This window comes from Anthonomus grandis, chromosome 1 (genome assembly GCF_022605725.1).
Source record: "Anthonomus grandis grandis chromosome 1, icAntGran1.3, whole genome shotgun sequence".
Taxonomy (NCBI): Eukaryota; Metazoa; Arthropoda; class Insecta; order Coleoptera; family Curculionidae; genus Anthonomus; species Anthonomus grandis.
Window position 1 is genome coordinate 42,639,345 of NC_065546.1, and position 21,211 is coordinate 42,660,555.

At 33.4% G+C, this 21,211-nt stretch overlaps 2 protein-coding genes across 2 annotated transcripts in view; one reads left to right on the top strand and one right to left on the bottom strand.

Annotated features, from left to right (window-relative positions):
* LOC126733596 (GPN-loop GTPase 2) lies at nucleotides 1-11,760 on the top strand. Its single transcript, XM_050436949.1, has 4 exons — nucleotides 1-1,030; nucleotides 6,368-6,678; nucleotides 6,742-6,978; nucleotides 11,596-11,760. The coding sequence occupies exons 1-4, from the start codon at nucleotides 790-792 to the stop codon at nucleotides 11,704-11,706; spliced, it is 900 nt and encodes a 299-aa protein (XP_050292906.1). The 5' UTR covers nucleotides 1-789; the 3' UTR covers nucleotides 11,707-11,760.
* LOC126733575 (nuclear pore complex protein Nup155) overlaps nucleotides 11,750-21,211 on the bottom strand; it is a 27,297-nt gene continuing 17,835 nt past the window's right edge. The window contains exons 14-19 of the mRNA XM_050436926.1: nucleotides 19,395-19,654; nucleotides 19,096-19,336; nucleotides 12,601-12,835; nucleotides 12,420-12,540; nucleotides 12,149-12,277; nucleotides 11,750-12,099 (exon numbers count right to left, since the gene is read on the bottom strand). Of these exons, the coding sequence (XP_050292883.1) occupies nucleotides 11,973-12,099; nucleotides 12,149-12,277; nucleotides 12,420-12,540; nucleotides 12,601-12,835; nucleotides 19,096-19,336; nucleotides 19,395-19,654 (1,113 nt within the window). The 3' untranslated portion in view covers nucleotides 11,750-11,972. The remainder of the gene's footprint in view (nucleotides 12,100-12,148; nucleotides 12,278-12,419; nucleotides 12,541-12,600; nucleotides 12,836-19,095; nucleotides 19,337-19,394; nucleotides 19,655-21,211) is intronic.

Below are 21,211 nucleotides of genomic sequence, written 5' to 3' on the forward strand. Positions count from 1 at the left end.
TGATTTGACTATTTAATTAATTTTCACAACGAAACCTTGGTTTGTCCGACATAATTTAGTTATTCATTGTTAATATCTGGATACAAAAATCTTAAAATCGCTTGGGAATTTCAGGAGTTATGGGCATTATATTGATTAAGTAAGAGCAAGCGCGGACTATACATAGGTTGTTGGCAACCGACATATGCTGCGTTCTCGATTTTGATTGCTGAATACGATACGATAGTCATTTCGAATATAACCTAACTTTCGAATATTTTCTTGTTTTGTTTTGTTTATCGCTTTTAACAAAAAAAAATCCTGTTTAAGTCATTTTTGTTAACGCACGATTACCAGAGGCCCTTCCTAAATAATACGGAGCCCTATGGCCTGCCTTTAAATAATGGATCTAACCGAAAACCTCAGTTCAGTGAATATTTCTAAAGAAACCCCATTAAGCACAAAAATATTCGCCGCTAATATCGATAATACTCACACCGAATTCGTTATTAGTTACTTCACGAATAAAATTAATTATATCATAACGCAATTTGGTAAAATCGGTAATCTTTACTCAGTGGAAACTGAACAAGTGCAAAACGGAGTGATAGCTGAGGATCCGGTTTACAATATCCGGTCATTACTAGGGGCTGATAGCATTGAAGTTGAGGCTGCGGTCAGATATATTGCTGAGCAGTTAGATATTAAGAAACCCCTAGTTATTTCTTTAACTTTAAAGAGTTACAGAGTGGCCCATATAAAACTTATTGTTAAGGCGATTCAGCACTATAAGGCATAATTAAGTTTATTATGGCTCTAGTAAAAAACACTAAGGTGGCCCAGAGCTACTTTGGGCAAGTAGTTATAGGCCCACCGGGAAGTGGGAAAACTACTTACTGTGGCAAAGTTTATACTTTTTACAAGGAAAAACTGAGTAGGCAAGTGGAAGTTATCAATTTAGATCCGGCCAATGAAAATATGAACTATAGTCCTAAAATTGATGTCATGCAGCTTATTACAGTGGAAGATGTCATGGAGTCTTATAAATTAGGTAAAAACTGCCTTAGCTATAAAATTATTGCTTAAATAACATATATAATTTTTTTTTTTGTAAAATACATTTTAAGTTTAAATCCAAGTTCCAATAATAATAAATGTAAATCTAGGATAGTACAATTTTCTTATTAGCAGTGGACCAGATTCTATTGACTGGGCAATAAAGTAAATAAGGTTCTACAGTATGGAACATGCAGGATGAATTGGTTGTGATTCTGGCAAGTTGGTACATAAAAGTTAATAGTCACTCATTACAATGACCTTATTAAATGACTATCTATTAGATATTTTTCTATATACCTATTAACCACTTTCACCAATTAATGGAATTGGGCTAAGGTGTTAACTTTACCACAGAAAACAACTGTAGTTCATATTCTAATAAGACCTATTTCTATTTTGCCTCCATTCTTTAAGGTATTAGAAAAAAATTTGTGTTTGCAAATTAGAGATCATATGGATAAGTTTGGTATATTGCCAGATCGGCAATCTGGATTTCATCCTGGATATGGTTGTACTCATGGCCGAATTAAGGTTTTATGGGGCTCAGGGCTAATAAAGGATCAAGGAGCCCCTTATAAATAAAATGCAAAAAATATTATTTATAACACTACATACATATTACTTATATAAAAGAAACAGTTTTTTTGAAAATAGGAATATTAAAATAAACTCTTTGCCACCCACTTTTTATCTGTATTTAACAAGAATACTAACCCTTCTAATGCCTCTGACGGTCTCGATACCTCATGTAAATTTAACCATATCAACCACGTGTTCCTTAGTGCTACTACAATTGAAACAGCATTAGCTAAACTGGACAGCAGAAAGGGAGCGGGTCCCGATGGAATTCCAAACAGGCTTTTGAAAGAATGCAGCCATTCCCTTTTCCTTCCACTTTTTCATATTTTCAATTTGTCCCTAACTTCTGGAACTTTTCCAGAGAACTGGAAGCTATCTCATGTATGTCCTATTTATAAATCTGGGAATAAGAGTGACATAACTAACTATCGTCCCATTAGTATCCTCTCGGCAATTCCTAAGCTGTTCGAGCACTGTGTAGAGGTGGTTCTATCTGGCACATTTCAGGAAATAATTGGAGATCAGCAGCATGGATTCACCAGAGGTCGTTCTGTGGATACAAACTTGTTTGTTTTTAGCAACTATATCTTCAAATCTTTTGCCGACGGTAATGAAACACATGCGATATACACGGACTTTAGTAAGGCCTTCGATAGGGTCAACCATAATATTCTTATCTCTCATATTTCAGATCTCGGCATCAGCGGATCTCTTTTACTTTGGATCAAGTCTTATCTGATGGATAGAGAGCAGCGTGTTAAAATTGGTGGTTTTTTGTCCAACCCATTTTTGACAACTTCAGGGGTCCCTCAGGGCTCCCATTTGGGACCATTGTTATTCAGTCTCTTTATCAATCACCTCGGCTCCCTACTGGAGTCTGAGTTTTTGCTCTTCGCTGATGATTTGAAAATTTTTCGGCGGATTTCCTCCTCTCAGGATCAGTTGGTGCTTCAGAGAGATATAAACAGAGTGTTTTCCTGGTGTAAGTCGAATGAAATGTCATTGAATGTTAGGAAATGTGGGTTTATGAGGTTTACTCGTTTAAGGGTCTCCCCTCCTTGTCAATATGTTATTGATGGTATCCCCTTGAAGGAGCTTGACTCAGTCAAGGATTTGGGTGTCTTTCGGGACCCGAGTCTTACTTTCTCCCACCACTTCGAAAATACTGTAAATAGAGCTAATAAACTGCTTGGTTTTATCAAAAGATCTTGCAAAGACTTTACTAATGTGTCAGCATTGAAGACACTATATATTTGCCTGGTGAGATCTCTTCTCGAATTCTCCAATATTGTTTGGTCACCTCATTTTCTGATTCACATTGAGAGGCTTGAAAATATCCAGCACAAGTTTATCAGGTTTGCCAGATATACTCTTATGAAGTCAGGCCTGGATCTTACCTGTTCAGAGACCATGTCCTACCTGAGCATAAACTCCTTATCAAGTAGAAGGCAGTTCTTTGATGTTTGCTTTGCGTTTAAGGTTCTGAATGGTATTGTTAGAAGTCCGGAATGTCTGTGCCTTTTCTCTTTGCATGTATCTTCTTACACAACACGAGGTCAGGCGCTTCTCCACATTCCCTTTTGCAGAACATCCTATCTACTAAACAGTCCTATAAATAGAATAGCTTCTACAGTGAATAGATTTGCAAAAGATCTTGATTTTTTCAGTACATCTTTAAATAAATTTAAGTCGTCAGCTAGGGCAACTATCTTGGGATAGTGCCCTACTCCCACTCTTTGGATTATGTTTAGTACAGTATTGTTTATTAGTATTATAGTTTTTACTTAAGACTACTGTTAATTATTAATAAGTACTTGAAATGTTATATACGTTGATGAATAAATAAATAAATAAATAAAATACCTTTTTTCATAATTTCAGTTTTACAAAATCTTCTATTACGTCATTAAACTCTAAATCCTTCAAAACGTCCCTTTCTATACACATTAATGTTAAAGAAGACAGACGTTCCTCCTGCATTGTGGCTCTATATTTATTTTTTATATAAACTAGCTTGGAAAAGGAACATTCAGACTCACAATTTGCTGGTATCTGGATTGGTATCGATAGATAAATTTTCAAAAGCGTATATACGTTAGGAAACGTGTCAATTAATTGGGGTTCTAAAATATATCTTAAAAGATCAAGTGGATTGCATATTTTTTCGGAAGAGGTTTTAAGAAGTTCCGAGAAAAATACCAGCTCATCTGTTAAATTAATATTTAGGTCATCTGCGTACACGCTTATTACTTTTGCAGAAAACTTTTCAACTTCTGATTTAGATAAACATACATTAGAGCTAAGTTTTGAAATCAAACCAAACAACTTAACAAGATCTGAATATGCATTACACCGTCGTTCTAATTCATTGACCAGCTTATCTACTATTACTAAAAATGACTGCGTGCGAAATAATTCTCTTTCATTCAATAATATTTCATTTTTACCGTCCGGATATTTTTTTTTGTCGCTTTGACCTACCAGTAGAATACTCATATTCTTCCTGTGGTAGTAAACGTTTGGCTTCTTCTTCAAACAAGTCAAATTGGTCTCAGAAACAGGAAACACTTCTGATTAGCCCTTTTAAAATGTTTTCACCAAACAACAAATCTAGACCTGGCTTTTGAAGTATATTGGAAGCTTCCCCAAAAAGTCTTAAAATTTTGCTCCAAAAGGTAGCCATTACAAGAGTCTCCATTTTTATCATTTGTTTAGAAAGTCCCATGGCTTCTAACTTGGTGTCTTTTTTTTCTGATGGATCATCCGACATCATTTTTAAGCAGCTGTTTATTTGGACATAGCTTGTTACTAACGCTTTTGCTGCATCTTCTCTACAGCTCCAACGAGTGGTACTTAACTACTTGACAGTAAGGTTTTTGCCAATATTATCTAAAAGCAAATGCCATCGATGCGTGGAGGACCCAAAAAAAGCATACAATTTTTGCAAAAAATTAAAAAACTTTGTAGCATCAAGGCAATTGTCAACAGCACATTCTCCAACTAAATTTAAAGAGTGTGCAAAACATGGCACGTAAAAAGCTACCTTGTCATTCAGAGGGGTCCCTCTGAATGACGGGGCCCGGGGCTCCAGCCCCTTTAGCCCCATGGGTAATCCAGGCCTGGTTGTACTATGGAAATGGTTGTACTACTTAAATAATGGATGATATTGTAAGGGACTTTAACATGGGTGATTGCCTGATTTTGCTGAATCATTCAAAGGCCTTTGATAAAATTAAGCATACATTGCTTTTTTCCAAATTACACTATTTAGCCTTTTCACTTATTCAAGAATATTTAAACAACAGAACTCAGTATGTTACAATGAATAAGGGTCGGTTAGAAAGAGGTGTTATGTGGTGTACCACAAAGGTCAGAGCTTGGGCCCTGGCTGTTCTGTTTGTATATTGGTGATATAACAAAATATATTGAGTACAATAAGTCATACCAAGATGCTGATGACACTCAGCTTAGATTTAATTTTGATTGAAATAATGTTTGTATGGTGAATACTTTAATTAATAATGATTTAAATTCTTTAGCTGAATTTTCTGTAAAATATGACCTTTTGATTCCAGCAAAATGCCAAACTGTGTTATTTGGTAAAATTAAAAAAAAAATTAGAGGCTCTAATTGATATATCAATTTATGGGAATCGGTTGTCCAATGTACCCGAAACTTAGGTTTAATATTAGATAACGATCTTCGTTTCTCCGAACATGTCACTAATTCGCTAAAAAAAGCTTATACAAACTTAAAAATGCTGTGCCAAATATATTAAATCATAAATTAAAAATTTTGTTGACAGATAGTTTGGTATTGACTATTGTCCCTCTTTAACACTTTTGTGATGTGGCCTATGGTGCTTGTTTAACCAAATTTAAAAAAAAATCATATTCAAAGAGAGCAAAAATCTTCTCTTAGAAATATTTATGGTATCAAAAAATTTGACTCTGTATCTGTAAGCTATAAATTAAAAGACACTGGTTGGTTAGATATTTTTGGCAGGGAGTAAAATTACATAGCTCTCGCCTTTTTCGTTTAACAATTATTAATAAGACTCCTTCATACTTGTACAATAAAGTAAAGTTTAGAACTGATGTTCACTCTCTGAACTTCTGTTTTAAGAGGTTAATTTCTCCACTTCCTCATCATGCTTCAATTTTTAGGAGATCAATTAGGAGAATACCCAGTTGTTTAAAAAAATTAAAGCTTTGTGTTTTCCGAAGTTTCCATAGACGTATATTTTTAAATACCTGATAATATGTTTTTGTAACCTCTTAAATTTGGCTAAATGGCTTTTGTTTATTTTTTATTTTTGGATTTTTTTTTGGTAATAACTTTGTTTTTTTTGTTGTACCAAAGCACCAAAGAAATATGTACCTGCTAAGAAGTGCAAATTATTATATTATTAATAACCTTTGAGTTTGAACAATCTATTGTACATTTTCGTTTTTTAAAAAGGATCATAATAATCATATCAGGTTTGCTGTCTTATGATCCTTTTGTGTGGTACTATATGAATACTGTAAAAATTATTTTAAATAAATAATGGGTTTGTACTTTTCAATAGTGTACATAGGCGAAGTCTAGCCAAAGGCTAATCTACTTCAAATTTTAGTCTACATTTACTAGTTTTTTTGTGTTTTTGTTTAAACAGCTGTCAACAAACTGTATAATCCATAAGTTGTACTAGCACAAATAAATATTTTTATTATTAATTGCGTAAATGTTTAAAATAAATAAATTTCAGGTCCAAATGGGGCACTAATGTACTGCATGGAATACTTGGAGGAAAACTTTGACTGGCTGTTAAGCCAGCTAGTGCAAATAAAAGATAGTTATCTGATATTCGATATGCCCGGTCAGGTGGAGCTGTATACCCATCATTCTTCCATAAAAAATATTTTTGCCAAACTGGAAAAGCTCAGCTATCATCTTTGTGCTGTACACTTGGTGGATTCTCATTACTGTTCAGACCCTACTAAGTTTATATCAACCCTACTTCTGTCTTTGTCTACCATGATGCAAATTGCTTTGCCTCATGTTAATGTTTTAAGTAAGGTAGGTGATTTTTGCTTACTTTTGCCATAACTTTCGAATTCCTACATGATTTTACCGTTTTAGGCGGATTTACTAAAAAGAAACTCATCTAAGCTGGAGTTTGGTTTAGATTTTTACACAGATGTGCTGGATCTGGAGCGTCTTCTAGAACTACTGGACGATGGCCAGTTTACCCGGAAGTACAAGAAACTTAATAGGGCCATTGTGGGTTTGATTGAAGATTACAGTTTGGTGGCTTTTATTCCGTTGAACGTCGGTTCGGATAAAAGTATGTTGGAGTTAAAAGGTGCCATTGATAAAGTAAGCAATCAATTATTAGAATGTTTTTTGAATCCCAGAATCTTCCTTAATTAGAACTCGTTTTGTCAACTAATTTTGCCATACAGGACATTTTTGGTTATAACTTGAGACTCAATTCAAATATTTTTTTTTGCATTAATATAGAGCGGTTCCTGGCAATGAATTTGAAGCTAAAAAATGTTCTCCTGTGTTAAGGATTTGGGTATTTAGAAATGTTTTGTTTGAACTATTTTTGGCAAATTTTTTTTTTGCACATTTTCACTTTTTTTGAAATAATAGGGATTTTTTTAAAAGGGTTACAGCCAAAGATCGAGCATTTCTTAGCCAATATAATGATATGAGAACGTTTTGTACTTGTACAAGAAGTCTCTGAGTTAGGGGCAGTTTTGTCCCATCAAGGTCCAAGAGCCACCTGACTCTTGGACTGTGGTAGTTTGATAGCCCCTATAATGGAAGTGAAGGTTTGCTTTTGCTTAGGTAGTACCTCTGCATGAGGGAGGGGACAAACCAGAAATAAATAATTACAGCCTTATCTTACTAATTCTAATGTCAAAACTAATGGAGAAACTGCTTAAAATACATGAAAATTGTATGGAAAACAACAACATTTTAAAGTAAAAGTCAGAGAATAAGTCTACATCTATTGCAGTTCAAAAAGTAATATCTTACATTAAGTACTCAATCAATCAAACAAATCAAAACCACCTATGAACGTGAATCACCTTTCGATAGTGTTAATCTCGAGGTGCTATAAGAAAAAAGGTGTCGCACATACCTGCCTTGCTGTCTATTCGAGAAATCGCAGAAAGAGAGTAAAATTCTGCAATATGAATGAGTGAACACACTCCAAGAAGAGTACCACAAGACCGACTCTATTCCTATTGTAAATAAATGATTTACTTTGTACAATAATAGCTGCAGATTTCATTGTTTGCAACCTTACAGATTTTTCCTCATAAAACAAAAAGAGCAAATAAAGACAGTGACTTCAGAAATTGGCAGGTGGTGTATACAAAATGGAATAGAAGTCAGAAATAATATAAGGCTGTTATGGTTCATTTTAGACAATCTGGTAAACTGGAGAAATCATATTGTGGACCATTCTGTTTTGCAGTGTCTCAACTGATTGGCAAATAGCAACTCAAACTAATGCTATTCAACTCTTACCAGGAGTATAAAGACATGTATCTTTTAAAGCAGTTTAAATTCCTAACTGTATCTTCATTATATACACGTTTGGCGAGTTGAATCTTACGGATTGAGTTTTAATGTATTAGACCTAATAGATAGAGAGTAGACAGAGAACGACTGCATCGGTAACCTCCCACCGATAGCGACGCGGATTCTCCGTACCGCTCGCAATGTGAATTTAATTTCGGCTTACTCGTACTCGCAGTGATGTTTAGCAAGCGCTTGGAGATGGGGAGGTTAGCCTCGAATCAAGTATTGGAATTTTACGCGCACACGAAAGATAAACATTTCTGTTGTTTTTTAACGTGCTCATAATCGCAAGTCAAAAAAACAACTTTAATATGCTCAAATCTTAAAAACCTTTGATGAAAACTAAATACAATATTCTAAAATAAAATGAAAAATAACTCTTAAACAAAATAATAATTCTAATTAAATGGATTATTTAATAAGGTGTTCAAACACAGATCTTGAAAAATATTCCAAATGGTTACTGTGCAATAAATTAAAAATTAATATTCTTAAAACTAATTATCTATTTTTTAAACAAAAAAACAAAGTTTCTAGAAATCCGGTAGTAAAAATAAACAATATTTTAATTGAAAAAGTGTCACACATTAAATATTTAGGGCTAATCATAGATGATAACTTGAACTGGAAAGAGCACTTAATGCTAACTTAAATAATAACTTAAATACTAACTTAACTAATAAAATTATACCAATGCTAGGAGCTATATACAGGGTTAGAGACTATTTAACGTTTAAAAGCAAGATGCATATTTACAATTCCTTTTTTTTGTCGCATTTTAGATACCTTCTTCCTTTGTGGGGCTCTTGTGGTCAGGTGGATTTTAGTAAAATGCATGTATTGCAAAATAAAATATTAAAGGGATTATTTAAAATTGATTGGCGTACAAGCACTGTGGACCTACATAGAGGGTTGGGTGTCTTAATGCTGAGAGAGTTACTTATATTTGAACAGGGCAAATATATGTTTAAAGTAACTAATAACATCCAAAAGACTAATGTGAGAATGGTCTCTACTGAAAATATTCACGATCATTATACCAGGGCTCAACGTGACATCTATTGGGACAATAATATCAGGACTAATGTAGATTTACGTAATCCAGTTTATCAGGCTATAATAGTGTATAATAGTCTTCCAGTAGTCATTAAGAACATGGACTCGGTTGAAAAATTCACAGCGAAACTTTTAAGTCATATTAGAATAGTTTTTCTTTTTTTTTTATTTTTTCGTTTTGCTTGGTTGCTATAAATATACTTAAAGAAAAATATCTAAAATTACACTTATTGTAGGTATTTAATTGGATTTATAAGGGTAGTGATGTAATTGACATCGTCAGGGATTTTGATTTGTTTCGTTTTCTTTTTTTTCTTTGAAAGGTTTATAGTATATTTAATATATCTGTATATATGGTTAAGATTGTTGTACACTCTGAACGTTACATATCCTTGGTACCAGTGCATTGGCACTGTTTTAAGGATTTTGGTTTTGTAAAGATATGATTGTAATATGTTTGAAAATAAAGAAATTTGTAAAAAAAAAATACACCTCCTTGTTGGGCTTCACAGTATCCCAACCTGTCGTAAAATTCTCTACGTACATTGGCTAACATTTCAGGTGTAATGGACCTAGAAATATTAATAATTCTAAGTCGCAATTCGTCCAAATTAACGGCTCTTTCGTGTCGGTGTTGGTAAAGAATTTCCGTCAAATAGCCCCATAAGAAGTAGTCGCAAGGCGTCAGATCTGGAGATCGCGGAGGCCATGGTATGGTACCTCTTGTGGAAATAAGCCGTTCAGGAAAGGTGTTTGTTAAATAGTCCCGCACTTGTCTAGCGTTGTGAGCGGGACATCCGTCTTGTTAAAACCAAATTTCCTCAAAATTAACATCCAAGTCTCGTACAGCGGGTATAATATTTTGTTGCAATAAAAATAAATATCTCTCAGAGTTTAAGGTACCATCAATAAAAAAAAGGCCCTACAATGTGATTGGCTAAAATACCAGCCCAAACATTTACCTTTTGCGGGTGTTGAGTTCGTAATGATACACTCAAATGTAGATTTTCCCGAGACCAATATCTCACGACTGAAGAATTATGTCGACCTAGAAGAGAAAAAGATGACTCGTCTGTAAATAAAATATTACTTGTAAAGTCGTAATTTTGATCAATTTTTTCTCTTAAGGTTTCACAAAACTCCAAGCGTTTTATTTGATCTTCTGGAAAAATTTCAAAATAAGTGTTTTTAATTTTATAGGCTTTGTACTTATTTCTTTTCAAAATATCACGCACTGTACGACTTGGAATATCAAGTTCTTCAGAAATTTGGGAGCTAGAACAAGGTTCACTTACTTCCACAAAAGCACACACCTTGACCTCCTTTTCAATCCTAGCGTCAGGTGTTCGACGAAGTTCCTGATCGCCACTAGAACATTTTGCACACCGATTTACACATCCCGACTCCTCAAACTTATGTAACCAGATATTATAAATTGTTTTAGCAGTAGGGACTTGCTGATCAGGATATGCAAATATAAAACGGCCGAGAACTTCTTCTGCACTATCCGCATGACAATATCATTTAATGATATTAATCTTTTGATCAACAGTGAAAACCATTTTTATTTTATTACTGTGTCCGTTTTCGTACCAAAGGTTGAAATAAATTGTAAACATGATCGGCTAACACGTACATATAACAAACATTGTAGGTATGCGAGGAATTGCAACCGAACTTTAACCGGACTGATAAGCGCAACGACGACGCGATAGCCGCCCAGGGTGGAGCCAAGTTTGTTCTCGCTCTACTCCGTTTCCTTCTTACACATTACGCAAAAATCATATTCGAAATTTTTCAACCGCCGAACGTGTACACTGAAATGTCTTATGTTCGTATATAAAAACAGAAACCAGTTGACATTTGCTCTCCTCCACCACCAGGCAAAGACAGAATTTATTTTTATATCGTAGTAACCAATCCACCTTCTTTCAAAAGAGCCTTTAATGATTTACTAAACCACTGTAAAAATTTAAGCATCTGAAAATTCAAAAATTCAATAAAAGCCCCGTTGATAAAGAAGGCATATTACTCTGTACAAGAATTCCCTGGAGGATACATTAAATTAATATGGCAATTTTAACTGTCTTTACGATTCCTAAATTTTATATTATACGTTCTTTTAATATAAAATTCCATACAGCTTATGTATCTTTTTTTTTTTAATTATAGTAAAACTGTTATTACATTGAAATTGAATATGGAAGAACTATCTGCAAATACTATACCTGTTATATACATATTTTATGAATATTGCTAAGCAGGCACAAGCCCAAGAACATTCATAGAATATACTCTGCTGTTACAACAAAAATTATCCGTTTTTGTCTTTTTTTGTAGGCAAACGGTTACATTTACGGAAGCGGGGAAGAAAGGAGCATCCAGGCATTACTATCGTGTGCAGTTGGGGCCAGAACCTCAACCGAAAGATTCGATATGGACTACATGTAACTTATGGTAATAACCAGGAATATTTTTCATAATTAAAACAGGATTTTATTAAAATTGTATTTTTCTTACCAAAAACGATGTAAAGAGTACAAAACCGTACAAATAGCTTTTTTCCCTACTTAACATCAAAGTAAATGATTTTTTAAATATTAACATGCGGACTAAAACAATAACATTTAGTTACAAAAAAAGGCAAAATATTAACTTTCTAACGCACGTTTAACTTAACTAAAAAAAATTATTAATTACATATATAAAAATAACTATTAGAGTCTGGATAATCGAGCTTGGATACTCCGTATATCATCCACCAACCTCTCACTGTGAGGTTTGCTGTATAAGTTCGAAAGTAACGTGGCAACAGTGTCTTGGCATATCGCAATAATTTTCCTCCTAAAGAAATTAGTTAAAGAGACATGAATTTATGAAGAATTACACTTACTTTTCGACATTATTGTACGAATCGCAATTATTGATGAAACACATTATTAGTGCTGCTGTGGCCTCGCACAGATGAAACTCGTTCTCCTCGGTTTGCCAGAAGTCGAGATTAATTGAGAGTATTATTAAACTGCAATAAAAACAATAAGATTATTAAATAAAATGGATAGAAAGTGTAGCAAGCTAAGAACATTATAAAAAGAATTGCAGAGGTCCTTAACCTACTACACTCTCCATTCAATACTAAGAACTGTATCAGTCGCATAACTTACTGGCTGTAAACCTGCAATAGTTTATCAAAAGGAACTCCCACGGAGACCAGCATGTCCGGAACTAAATGCTTGTTTGCCCTCAGTTTCGCCGAAACCATTTCTAGTTCACCAACAATATAACCTAAGCACAAAAAAAGACACGAAAAATTAACCTAAAATCACCAGAAAAAAAACTCCTTACTTAACGGAAAACACGTATTAGAATTCAAATATCTCCGGGCAAGAAGTTTCACTTTGCTTAAAACCTGGCTCAGTCTGTCGTTTCCCGTTCCAGAAGTTTTCCTAAGTTCATTGGCCATTATTTGTTGCCATATGGCTTTCACTAGGGTGTTATCCTCGTCCGCAAAAGTGGCACAGTCTATTATGGCCAACTGGCACTCTAGCAGGTTAAACGGTTCGGCAAAGTTCTCGTACAGCTGAAATTAACGGCAGTTTATTAGTTCAGTATCCAGGATAGCAGAAAATATCTTGAAAGAGATGATTTAAATCATTGGAAGATGTAAAAAAATGACCTGAAGCGATCTAGAGCATAAGAAACACACTAAAAAGTCCAGACAAATATAAGAATTTGCCACCTCCTTAATTTATGGCTCCAAAAAAAAATTGAGGTGGTTAAAAAGAGTGCTAGGCTAGCTGTTTGCCGGAGAGAGGTCGTACAAGTTCTTAATCGTAAAAACAACTATGACATGAAGTACTCAAATGACTGTGGCTGACATAGAATAAGGGCGCCAGTGACCAATTTCTTAATTATCTCTTAACACTCCGAAGTTAAGTACCTAGTCACAAGCCACTTTATATTAATTGATGGCCAATGCTATGAACTCTTCAAAAAGGACGTAAAAGTGATTCTTTTTCTTGCCAATCAAGCAACCTTGGTATTTTGGTCGGATGACAAGGTCAAATGCCAATAGATATAGGTAATCATTTAATTAGCGAAACCATAAATACGTAAGTATTACCATATTAAATTAATTATCTTATTAATTATCTTAAATTAATCAAATTGCTTTGGTCAATCCACACATCGCATACTTATAAAAAAATTAATCAACGTTAAAAAACTGTAAATCTCAATAGCAGAACGTAATAAAAAAAACCATCAGTATTACAAATAAATACAAATCAATAAACGCCTGTTATCAACATTCCATACCCCATATAACGTTTTCAGTTTGCAAAATAAGTAATAGAAATCAGATATCAAAAAAACATTATACAATATAGCCGCACATTAAGCTCAGAAAATACTCGTATATAATTAAATTAAAATTTCGTTCTTCAATAATATTTTATTTTTCTTTTTGTGAGACTTGATAAAACAATTCTGAACTTGTCTGGGATATCACAGACTATGATTTTCTGGAACACAGGAATCCCTTCCGTACTTTAAAGGTACGTTATGTTTGAAGCGCGCTGTTTGAGATATATATATCATAATATGTATCTTCATATATGGCTAAAACAGCCTCGAAAGCCTTTTCTTATGCCTGTTTTGTACGTCCTTAAAATTTGTTACAGGCCCATATCAACTTAGGTAATAGGCCTTTTCTCTTTTACGTATTACATTTTTTTTTGTCCCTAGCTATTTTTTGAAATGTATTTTAGTTAAAAGCATAAAAGTTTAGTTAACTCTTTTTAATAAAATACCAAGATAAAATAGTTACAATTTTAATAAGGCTAATTTCTACACTGCCTAATTTAGTGTGGACTTTAACAATACGACGTTAAATCCCATAGCTTCCAAAAATTATTAAAATAATAAAAGAGGTTTCTTTTTAAATGAATAATTTTTCTCAAAATTTCAGAGACTAAGCTAAAATAAAATCGAAACTATGTACAACTCGAAATTAAAATTATGATGGGCGTACCATGGCGAGGAGTAATTTTTAGCCCCAAAATATCCTATTTATGGGACCAAGGTTGATCAGTAAATATCAAAGAGTTTCGAAAACCGAAATCACTTAATGTGCTATTTTTTTGAAGTTTATCTCAAGATCATGGAAACGTAAATTCAACGTTTAAGCTTACAAAAATACAGCCAGCTATATCGAAGACTCGCAATTTTACTCTGTCATCAAGCATTTTTTTAGAAAAATTTTAAATGGAACGCCCAAAAAATTGGTAACAAGTTCTCGACATATAGTATCTCGATAGATACAGAGTACCACTAAGATTTTATTGGAAATAATTCTTTTATCATTAATAGTGTTAAATAGTAATATAATAAGGAAATAGAAAGAACGAAAATGTGCTATATTACAAAACAAAATCTTGTGTACAAGCATCCTAAAAACTAAAAAATTCCAAATTTACTTTAAATTTCAAATGTCAAACAAACATAACATCTAAAACATTTTACCATAAAATTTACACACATTACCAAAATTAATTATAATAAAACAGATTGCAAAAATAAAAATAAAAGCATCTTCTTGATAAATTTGATTAAAAAATAAGTAAAGCTGTCAATGAAACAGAATTTAGAGGAAGTAAATTAAAATATTTAATAGGAAACAAAACTAAAACCCTAAAATGATGTCAGAGCACAGGTCAAAAGGTATCATTAAAAAAATCGTCAAGGCTATAATATGCCCTGGATAATAAAAGTGATTTTAATTTCTTTTTGAATTTCTTAACTTCTAAAATTTGTCTGATAAATAGAGGAACATGATTGTAAATTTTTTTGCTAAGGTATATAAGTGAGTTCTTGGTGAGGGAGGATGTAGGGATTGGTAAGGGAAAATCGTTAACCTGGCGAGTCATATGACCAGTGTTAGAGGGAGGTTTAGGTCATTTATGAATAAGAGTAGCTGTTTCTAAGATAAAAAGAGAAAAAAGAGTTAGGATTTTTTGAGATATAAAGAGAGGTTTACAAGAATCTCTTAACCCAGCCGAACATAGGTATCTAACTGCCTTTTTTTGAATCACAAAAATTATGTTTAATAATCCCTTGTTGCTTAAACCCCAAAAAGGCAAGCCATAACGAAGATGGGAGTCAATAAGAGAAAAGTACACTGAACGTGCAACTACCCCTCTCAGCTCATGCCCCGCCATTCTTACTGCAAAGCATCCAGAGGATAATTTTGATGCAAGATTTAGGATATGATCTTCGAAGCGAAGGCGACCATCAATGGTAATACCAAGGAACTTACAGCTTTCTTTGTATTGCAAGGGGGAGTTTTCACTAAACATAAGGTCCTGAACGTCACACTTAAATCCCATAATAAAGGTTTTGCCCACATTAAATACAAGCCTGTTTGCAGCACACCACTCCGATAAAATCTTAAGATCCTTAAAAACCTGGGCTCCTAAAACATTATCAGAATCTCTATGATTCCATAAAATGGTGGTATCATCAGCAAACTGAACCACTTTGCCCTGCAGTTTTAATGAACTCAAATCATTTACATAGAGCAAAGATAATAGTGGTTCTAACAGTGAACCCTGAGGTACTCCAGTTTTAAGGGATCTGAAAGCGGATAAACATCCAGATACTGTAACTCTTTGGGTACGATTAGAAAGATAGGATTCCAGCCATTGCAATGCCACACCTCTAAAGCCATAATTATTGAGCTTAGACAGCAGTATTCCATGATCTACACAATCAAATGCCTTGGATAAATCGCAAAACACTGCCGCCGCGGACTCTCCAGATTTAAGGACACATAGACACTCTCCAAAAAGCCGAAAACAGCGTCATGAGTCCCTTTTTCCGTTTGAAATCCAAACTGATGTGCAGATAAAATGCAATTATGTTGCAAAAAAGAAAAAATTCTGATTTTTGCAAGTTTTTCAACTATCTTGGAGAGGGTAGATAATATAGAAATTGGACGGAAATTACAAGGCTTACTCAAATCTCCACTCTTATAAAGAGGGATAACCACTGCCTCTTTCAAACATGCTGGAAAGATGCCATTATGAAAGGAATTGTTTATGGCAGAAGCTAAGGCATTCAATGCTGAGTCAGGCAAAAGGAGTAGTAATTTTGATGATATTCTATCAGCTCCAGCTGATTTATGGTTTTTTAAGCTTTTAATTGCATCTTTAACGTCAGTAAGGCTAACAGGATAAAAGAAAAAAGAATTTTGAACTGACACTTGTTGAATATAATGCAAAGTATCAATACTAGTATTCACATCCTTGAGCAATAAATGAGGAATATTACAGTAATAATCATTTAAACTATTTGGTCTTACTTCTGGTTCTGAAACTTTCTTGTGAGAATGCCTAAAGTCATTTATAATTGACCAATATTCTCTCTGCCTATTTGAGGACACATTCAAGCGGTCACTATAATATTTAACCTTTGCTGCTTTTATCGTCTTTCTGTATAGACTACGATATTTCTGATTAAATAAATAAAGAATAATGTTTGCATTAGTTGTATACTTGCACAACTTACCAAAAAACGGAGGTTTTTAGCTGAAGTTCTGAGGCCTGCTGTGACCAATGGTTTTCTATTTTTCATTTTAAGTCTCTTTTTAAGAAAAATCTGATTGATCTTGTCACATAGCACATGAAATAACAGAGTAAACGGGTCAGGAGCCATTTCAACTGCATTCCAATTAACCAAAGCTGTAGTAGAAGAAAAAGCATTAAAATTTTTTTAATGCTTTAAAAATTTTTTAAAAAAGCATTAACATTTGCTCTGCTGAAAATTCTTCCTATATAAATGATACAGTGTTGCATGGAATCCTAGCGAGAATGGCTTCATGGTCAGAAATACCAGATGAGAGTACTCTACATGACACATCATTTAAATTTGTACACAAATAATCAATAGTAGTTGCAGATGAGGATGTTATACGTGTGGGTGAAAGAACATGCATCTTTAAGTCATAAGAGTCCAATATACTTAAAAGGGATGTATGATATGATAGCAAGCTTACATCAGTGAAGTTAATATTAAAGTCACCAGCCAATATAATTATGGAGTGCAGAGACAATTGGGATAATAGAGAATCAAGTTTGTCCAGGAACATACCAATATCTCTTGTGGGTGGTCTATAAACACAAAGAACATATAAATTAAATCGCTTACAAAAACAAAGGGAGAATTCAAAAACCTTCTCAAACAGAAAGCTATCATACTTATTAATTTTACAGAAAAAAGCTTCAATTGTTTGTTTAACTAAAATAGCTGTTCCTCCATGTATGGAGTGTTGCCGACAAAAAATTGATATAGGAATATAATAAGATATTAAGAAACATTCGTTAGGCTTTAACCAGTGCTCAGTTAGTAACACAATATCAGGAAAATCACATAAATCAAGTAAAAGATGAAGCTCGTCCATTTTAATTCTTAGAGACTGTATATTCAAAATAAACCTGCTGAAACTTTTCGCATGCTTATTTTAAATGTTATTTATAGAATGTGAGTGAGCTTCATCTTCTGTGTATTTATCTATAAAAAATGAATCCCTATCACAGTCAGTTGAGGTTGATTACTTGGTTTCATTGTGGACACATTTTTTGATGAAATGCTACTTTTGAAATGTTTTAAAATATGGGTATACAGTAATGATGCCAAATCTGATCCAAAGTTGCTGGCATGATTAGACTCTAAAATTCTATTTAGATTAATATTATTTGCATGAAATATTCTATAGAGAGCCTTATAATGAATTCATCATAATATTATAGATTTTATTCAAGAACTGTGCCAAAAATCCAGGCAAATGGCATTAAATACTAGGAAGAACATGAAAAGGGCTTACAATGGCTGAACTAAAGAGAAAATACCTCAGTGTCTGGTGTATATGAGGAATGACCCTAAAGGTTCAAGAACAAAAGAACATAACCATAAATTATTTAGAAAAAATGCCTGGAAAATGTTAAAAAAGCTTTTAAGAGGTTCAGGATTCAGGAAAAAGTATTTTAAGAAGCGAGAAGAAATAAAAAATGGTTTCAAATGCCAAGGAAAAATTAAATCTAACAAAAAATGCCTGGAATAAAAATTAAAACTGTTCTAAAAGTCTGAAATATATAAGAGATGATTTTTAAGGTTTTCCATCTAGACTGGCTTAAGACTATCCCATATCAAAAATTTCTGAAATATAAAAGAAATTATTATAAAAATTCTAGGACACAAGCAGTGTCGCAACAATGCATCAAAATTTAAAAAAATGACTCCAAATGCGTGGAAAATGTAAAAAATTACTTTAAAAGGTCCAATAGGAAGAAAGAAGAATTTTATCAAGTCAAAAAAAGGGTTTCAAGTACCAGGAATAAACTTTAAAATTATTTAAATGCCCGGAATTAAACTTAAAATAAGTCCAAATGCCTGAAATTTATAAGAAATAAATATAAATGTCTAAAAAGACGTCAGAAGTGTCCCAGAAAAAATAGATAACTCAAAAGCCTGGAAGAAAATCGAAAATTATCTTAAAACTTTGAGAAATTACTGGAGGAATCTAGTATCTGGCATAAATGGCTGTAAAGATGAAGAAAATCTGTTTTAAATGTCTGGATATCATACAAAAATTATGTGATTATTGCAAAGACTTTTATAAAAGAGGGATCCTGGAACAATAAATTACTTACAAGTATATCTGGAATATGTAGAAAAATAATATTCCATTGACTTGGAAAAAAATCGTACTAAAGGTACGCTGTTTCGATACTTTAAGGCTAAGAATTCAAACTCATCCACTAGAGGCACACATAATTATCCTACCTGTGAAATTTCATAAAGGCCACTATTCAAAGCCATAATAGCTTCCTCGGCGTTCTCGATCTGACTCCTTAAGTTAGTGATTTCCTCTAAAATCAGCTCCTGCACCCTCGCCACCTCCATTTTATCCTCCAAATCTCTGAGGAACACCCCCAAGTATGACGCCATACCGTTTTTGTCGCTACGCAAACACATTATCGCCCTCGCTAAGTATGCCAGGCGGTCTTTCAAACTTATGCTCGTACTGAAAGTCATTGATCAATATTAGCAATTTAAATAGTTAAAGAGTGAATTCCCCTTACCCCGTCCTAGAAGCTAAATTGTTTAAAATCTTAGCGGCCGCCCCATGGTTATTGTTGCTCTCGTAATATTTCCATAGTAAATCCAACACGAATATGTTATCGGGACTCTGGATCGAACACCGTTTTAAATAGTGCTCTAGCGAGGGCAGTTTCACTCTCAACAGGTCACCAGTCATCCGCCTGGAGACCATCCATTCGTATAACGCCACGTGTAGTAGCTCGTCTTCGCGGTAAAGTATCTGATTTATTACTTGTTGCATCTGGAAATGATGGTTAATTAAATGCTTGTTGTTTTACTCGGTTGTCAAATCACAAAACAGTTTTGACCACTAACAAAAACTCTTTAATTTATTCTCGACACGTGTTTCGCTAATAATATTAGCATCTTCGGGAGAAGATCAAAACTAAACTAAAACTACTTGCAAGTGGCCTTTGATGTGAAAGCGTAATTAATAGAGCAAAAAATCCAAGGAAGCATGGTTTAACAAAGTTTAAACACTAACTAAACTATACAGGGTGTCCCAGATAAAATGATTCGACAAATGGAGGTTATGTCGATTATTTACTGGCAAAAATTCACAATTTTTATTTTACATTTATGTTTTGCATTTTATTATTTATTCGAAATCTATTAAAGCAATGTAAATAGTTTATGAATGTCATTTTTTTGAGTTTATTTAAAACTTTGAATGTTAATGTCTTAAGAAGAGTTAATCGTAGCAAGATTTTTGATGTATACCTTTTTTGAGCAAAACTGCAAAATGCATTTTTTAAACAAAAAATTAAATTATGCCAAGCTTAAAAAAGAAGGGAAATTTAAAAAAAAAATCAAAATTGGCCGTCTGTTGACATACATAGTTTCAAAAAAAGCTTAATTTTTGCCATATAAAAAAACTCATTGGCCAAATTTTGTTATAAACAACGAATGCAAAACGTATGACCAAAATTCAAAAAAAATTAATTGTCATAAAAGTAAATTTGTTGACAAAGCTGTAAAAAAGAAAAACATATACACAAACATGTAAAAAGGTTATTTAGTATGCTATGGTCCATCATCCTAAAGGCATTCTGCTTCCATGAATATGGTTTACCTATACCAGTAAAACCAACAACATCCCCATTTTTCAGAAATACTCCTCCAAGACTCTGAACCAGAACATACAAAGCTAATGTAATGTCTAGAGTATCAATATGTATAACACAAACAGATATTATTCACTCCCGAAATATACAATTTTATTAAATGTAAAACTGTAAAAAAAATGAATCAGAAATAAATTAGGCGAAATGATATGGTGTAAAAAATATAAAGAATATACCTAAAGTCCTACAAGAAAAAGGTAAAAATGACTAAAATCTATCCGACAAAAATGCAGTTATTTCATAATAGCCCTTTGCAACTAAGAGTTTTTTACCATCAAATATAAAAATTCTTTTGATCAGTGAACTTGTAGGCATAGGCAAGAGCACATCATTAGCTCGTCGACTACTATATTCATGCCTATTAGTTGTGTTCACATTTCTAAATTTCTTATGAACGAGGCAAACAGATTCCAATATAAATAAGGCAGGTAGGGTTAGGATTTTATGAGTGATAAATAGCTGTTTGCAAGACTCTCTCATACTCACATTACACAGACGTCGGATCGCTCTCTTTTGCAAAACAAAAACACTATTAAATATGTAATGTGTGCATGCACCCCAGAAACACAAACCATACCTTAAATGGGACTCAATTAAAGAAAAATAAACATTTCTCGCCATGTCAAAATCAACCTCTCCTGCGACCACTTTAGGAGCATAACAATTGGCTGATA

What these genes read in the sequence shown, in the direction of transcription:
- LOC126733596 (XM_050436949.1), top strand. Translation starts at nt 790, where the DNA reads ATGGCTCTAGTAAAAAACACTAAGGTGGCCCAGAGCTACTTTGGGCAA. An exon ending in ATGTTAATGTTTTAAGTAAG is followed by an intron (nt 6,679 to 6,741) that starts GTAGGTGATTTT and finishes TTACCGTTTTAG; the next exon opens with GCGGATTTACTAAAAAGAAA. An exon ending in TAAAAGGTGCCATTGATAAA is followed by an intron (nt 6,979 to 11,595) that starts GTAAGCAATCAA and finishes CTTTTTTTGTAG; the next exon opens with GCAAACGGTTACATTTACGG.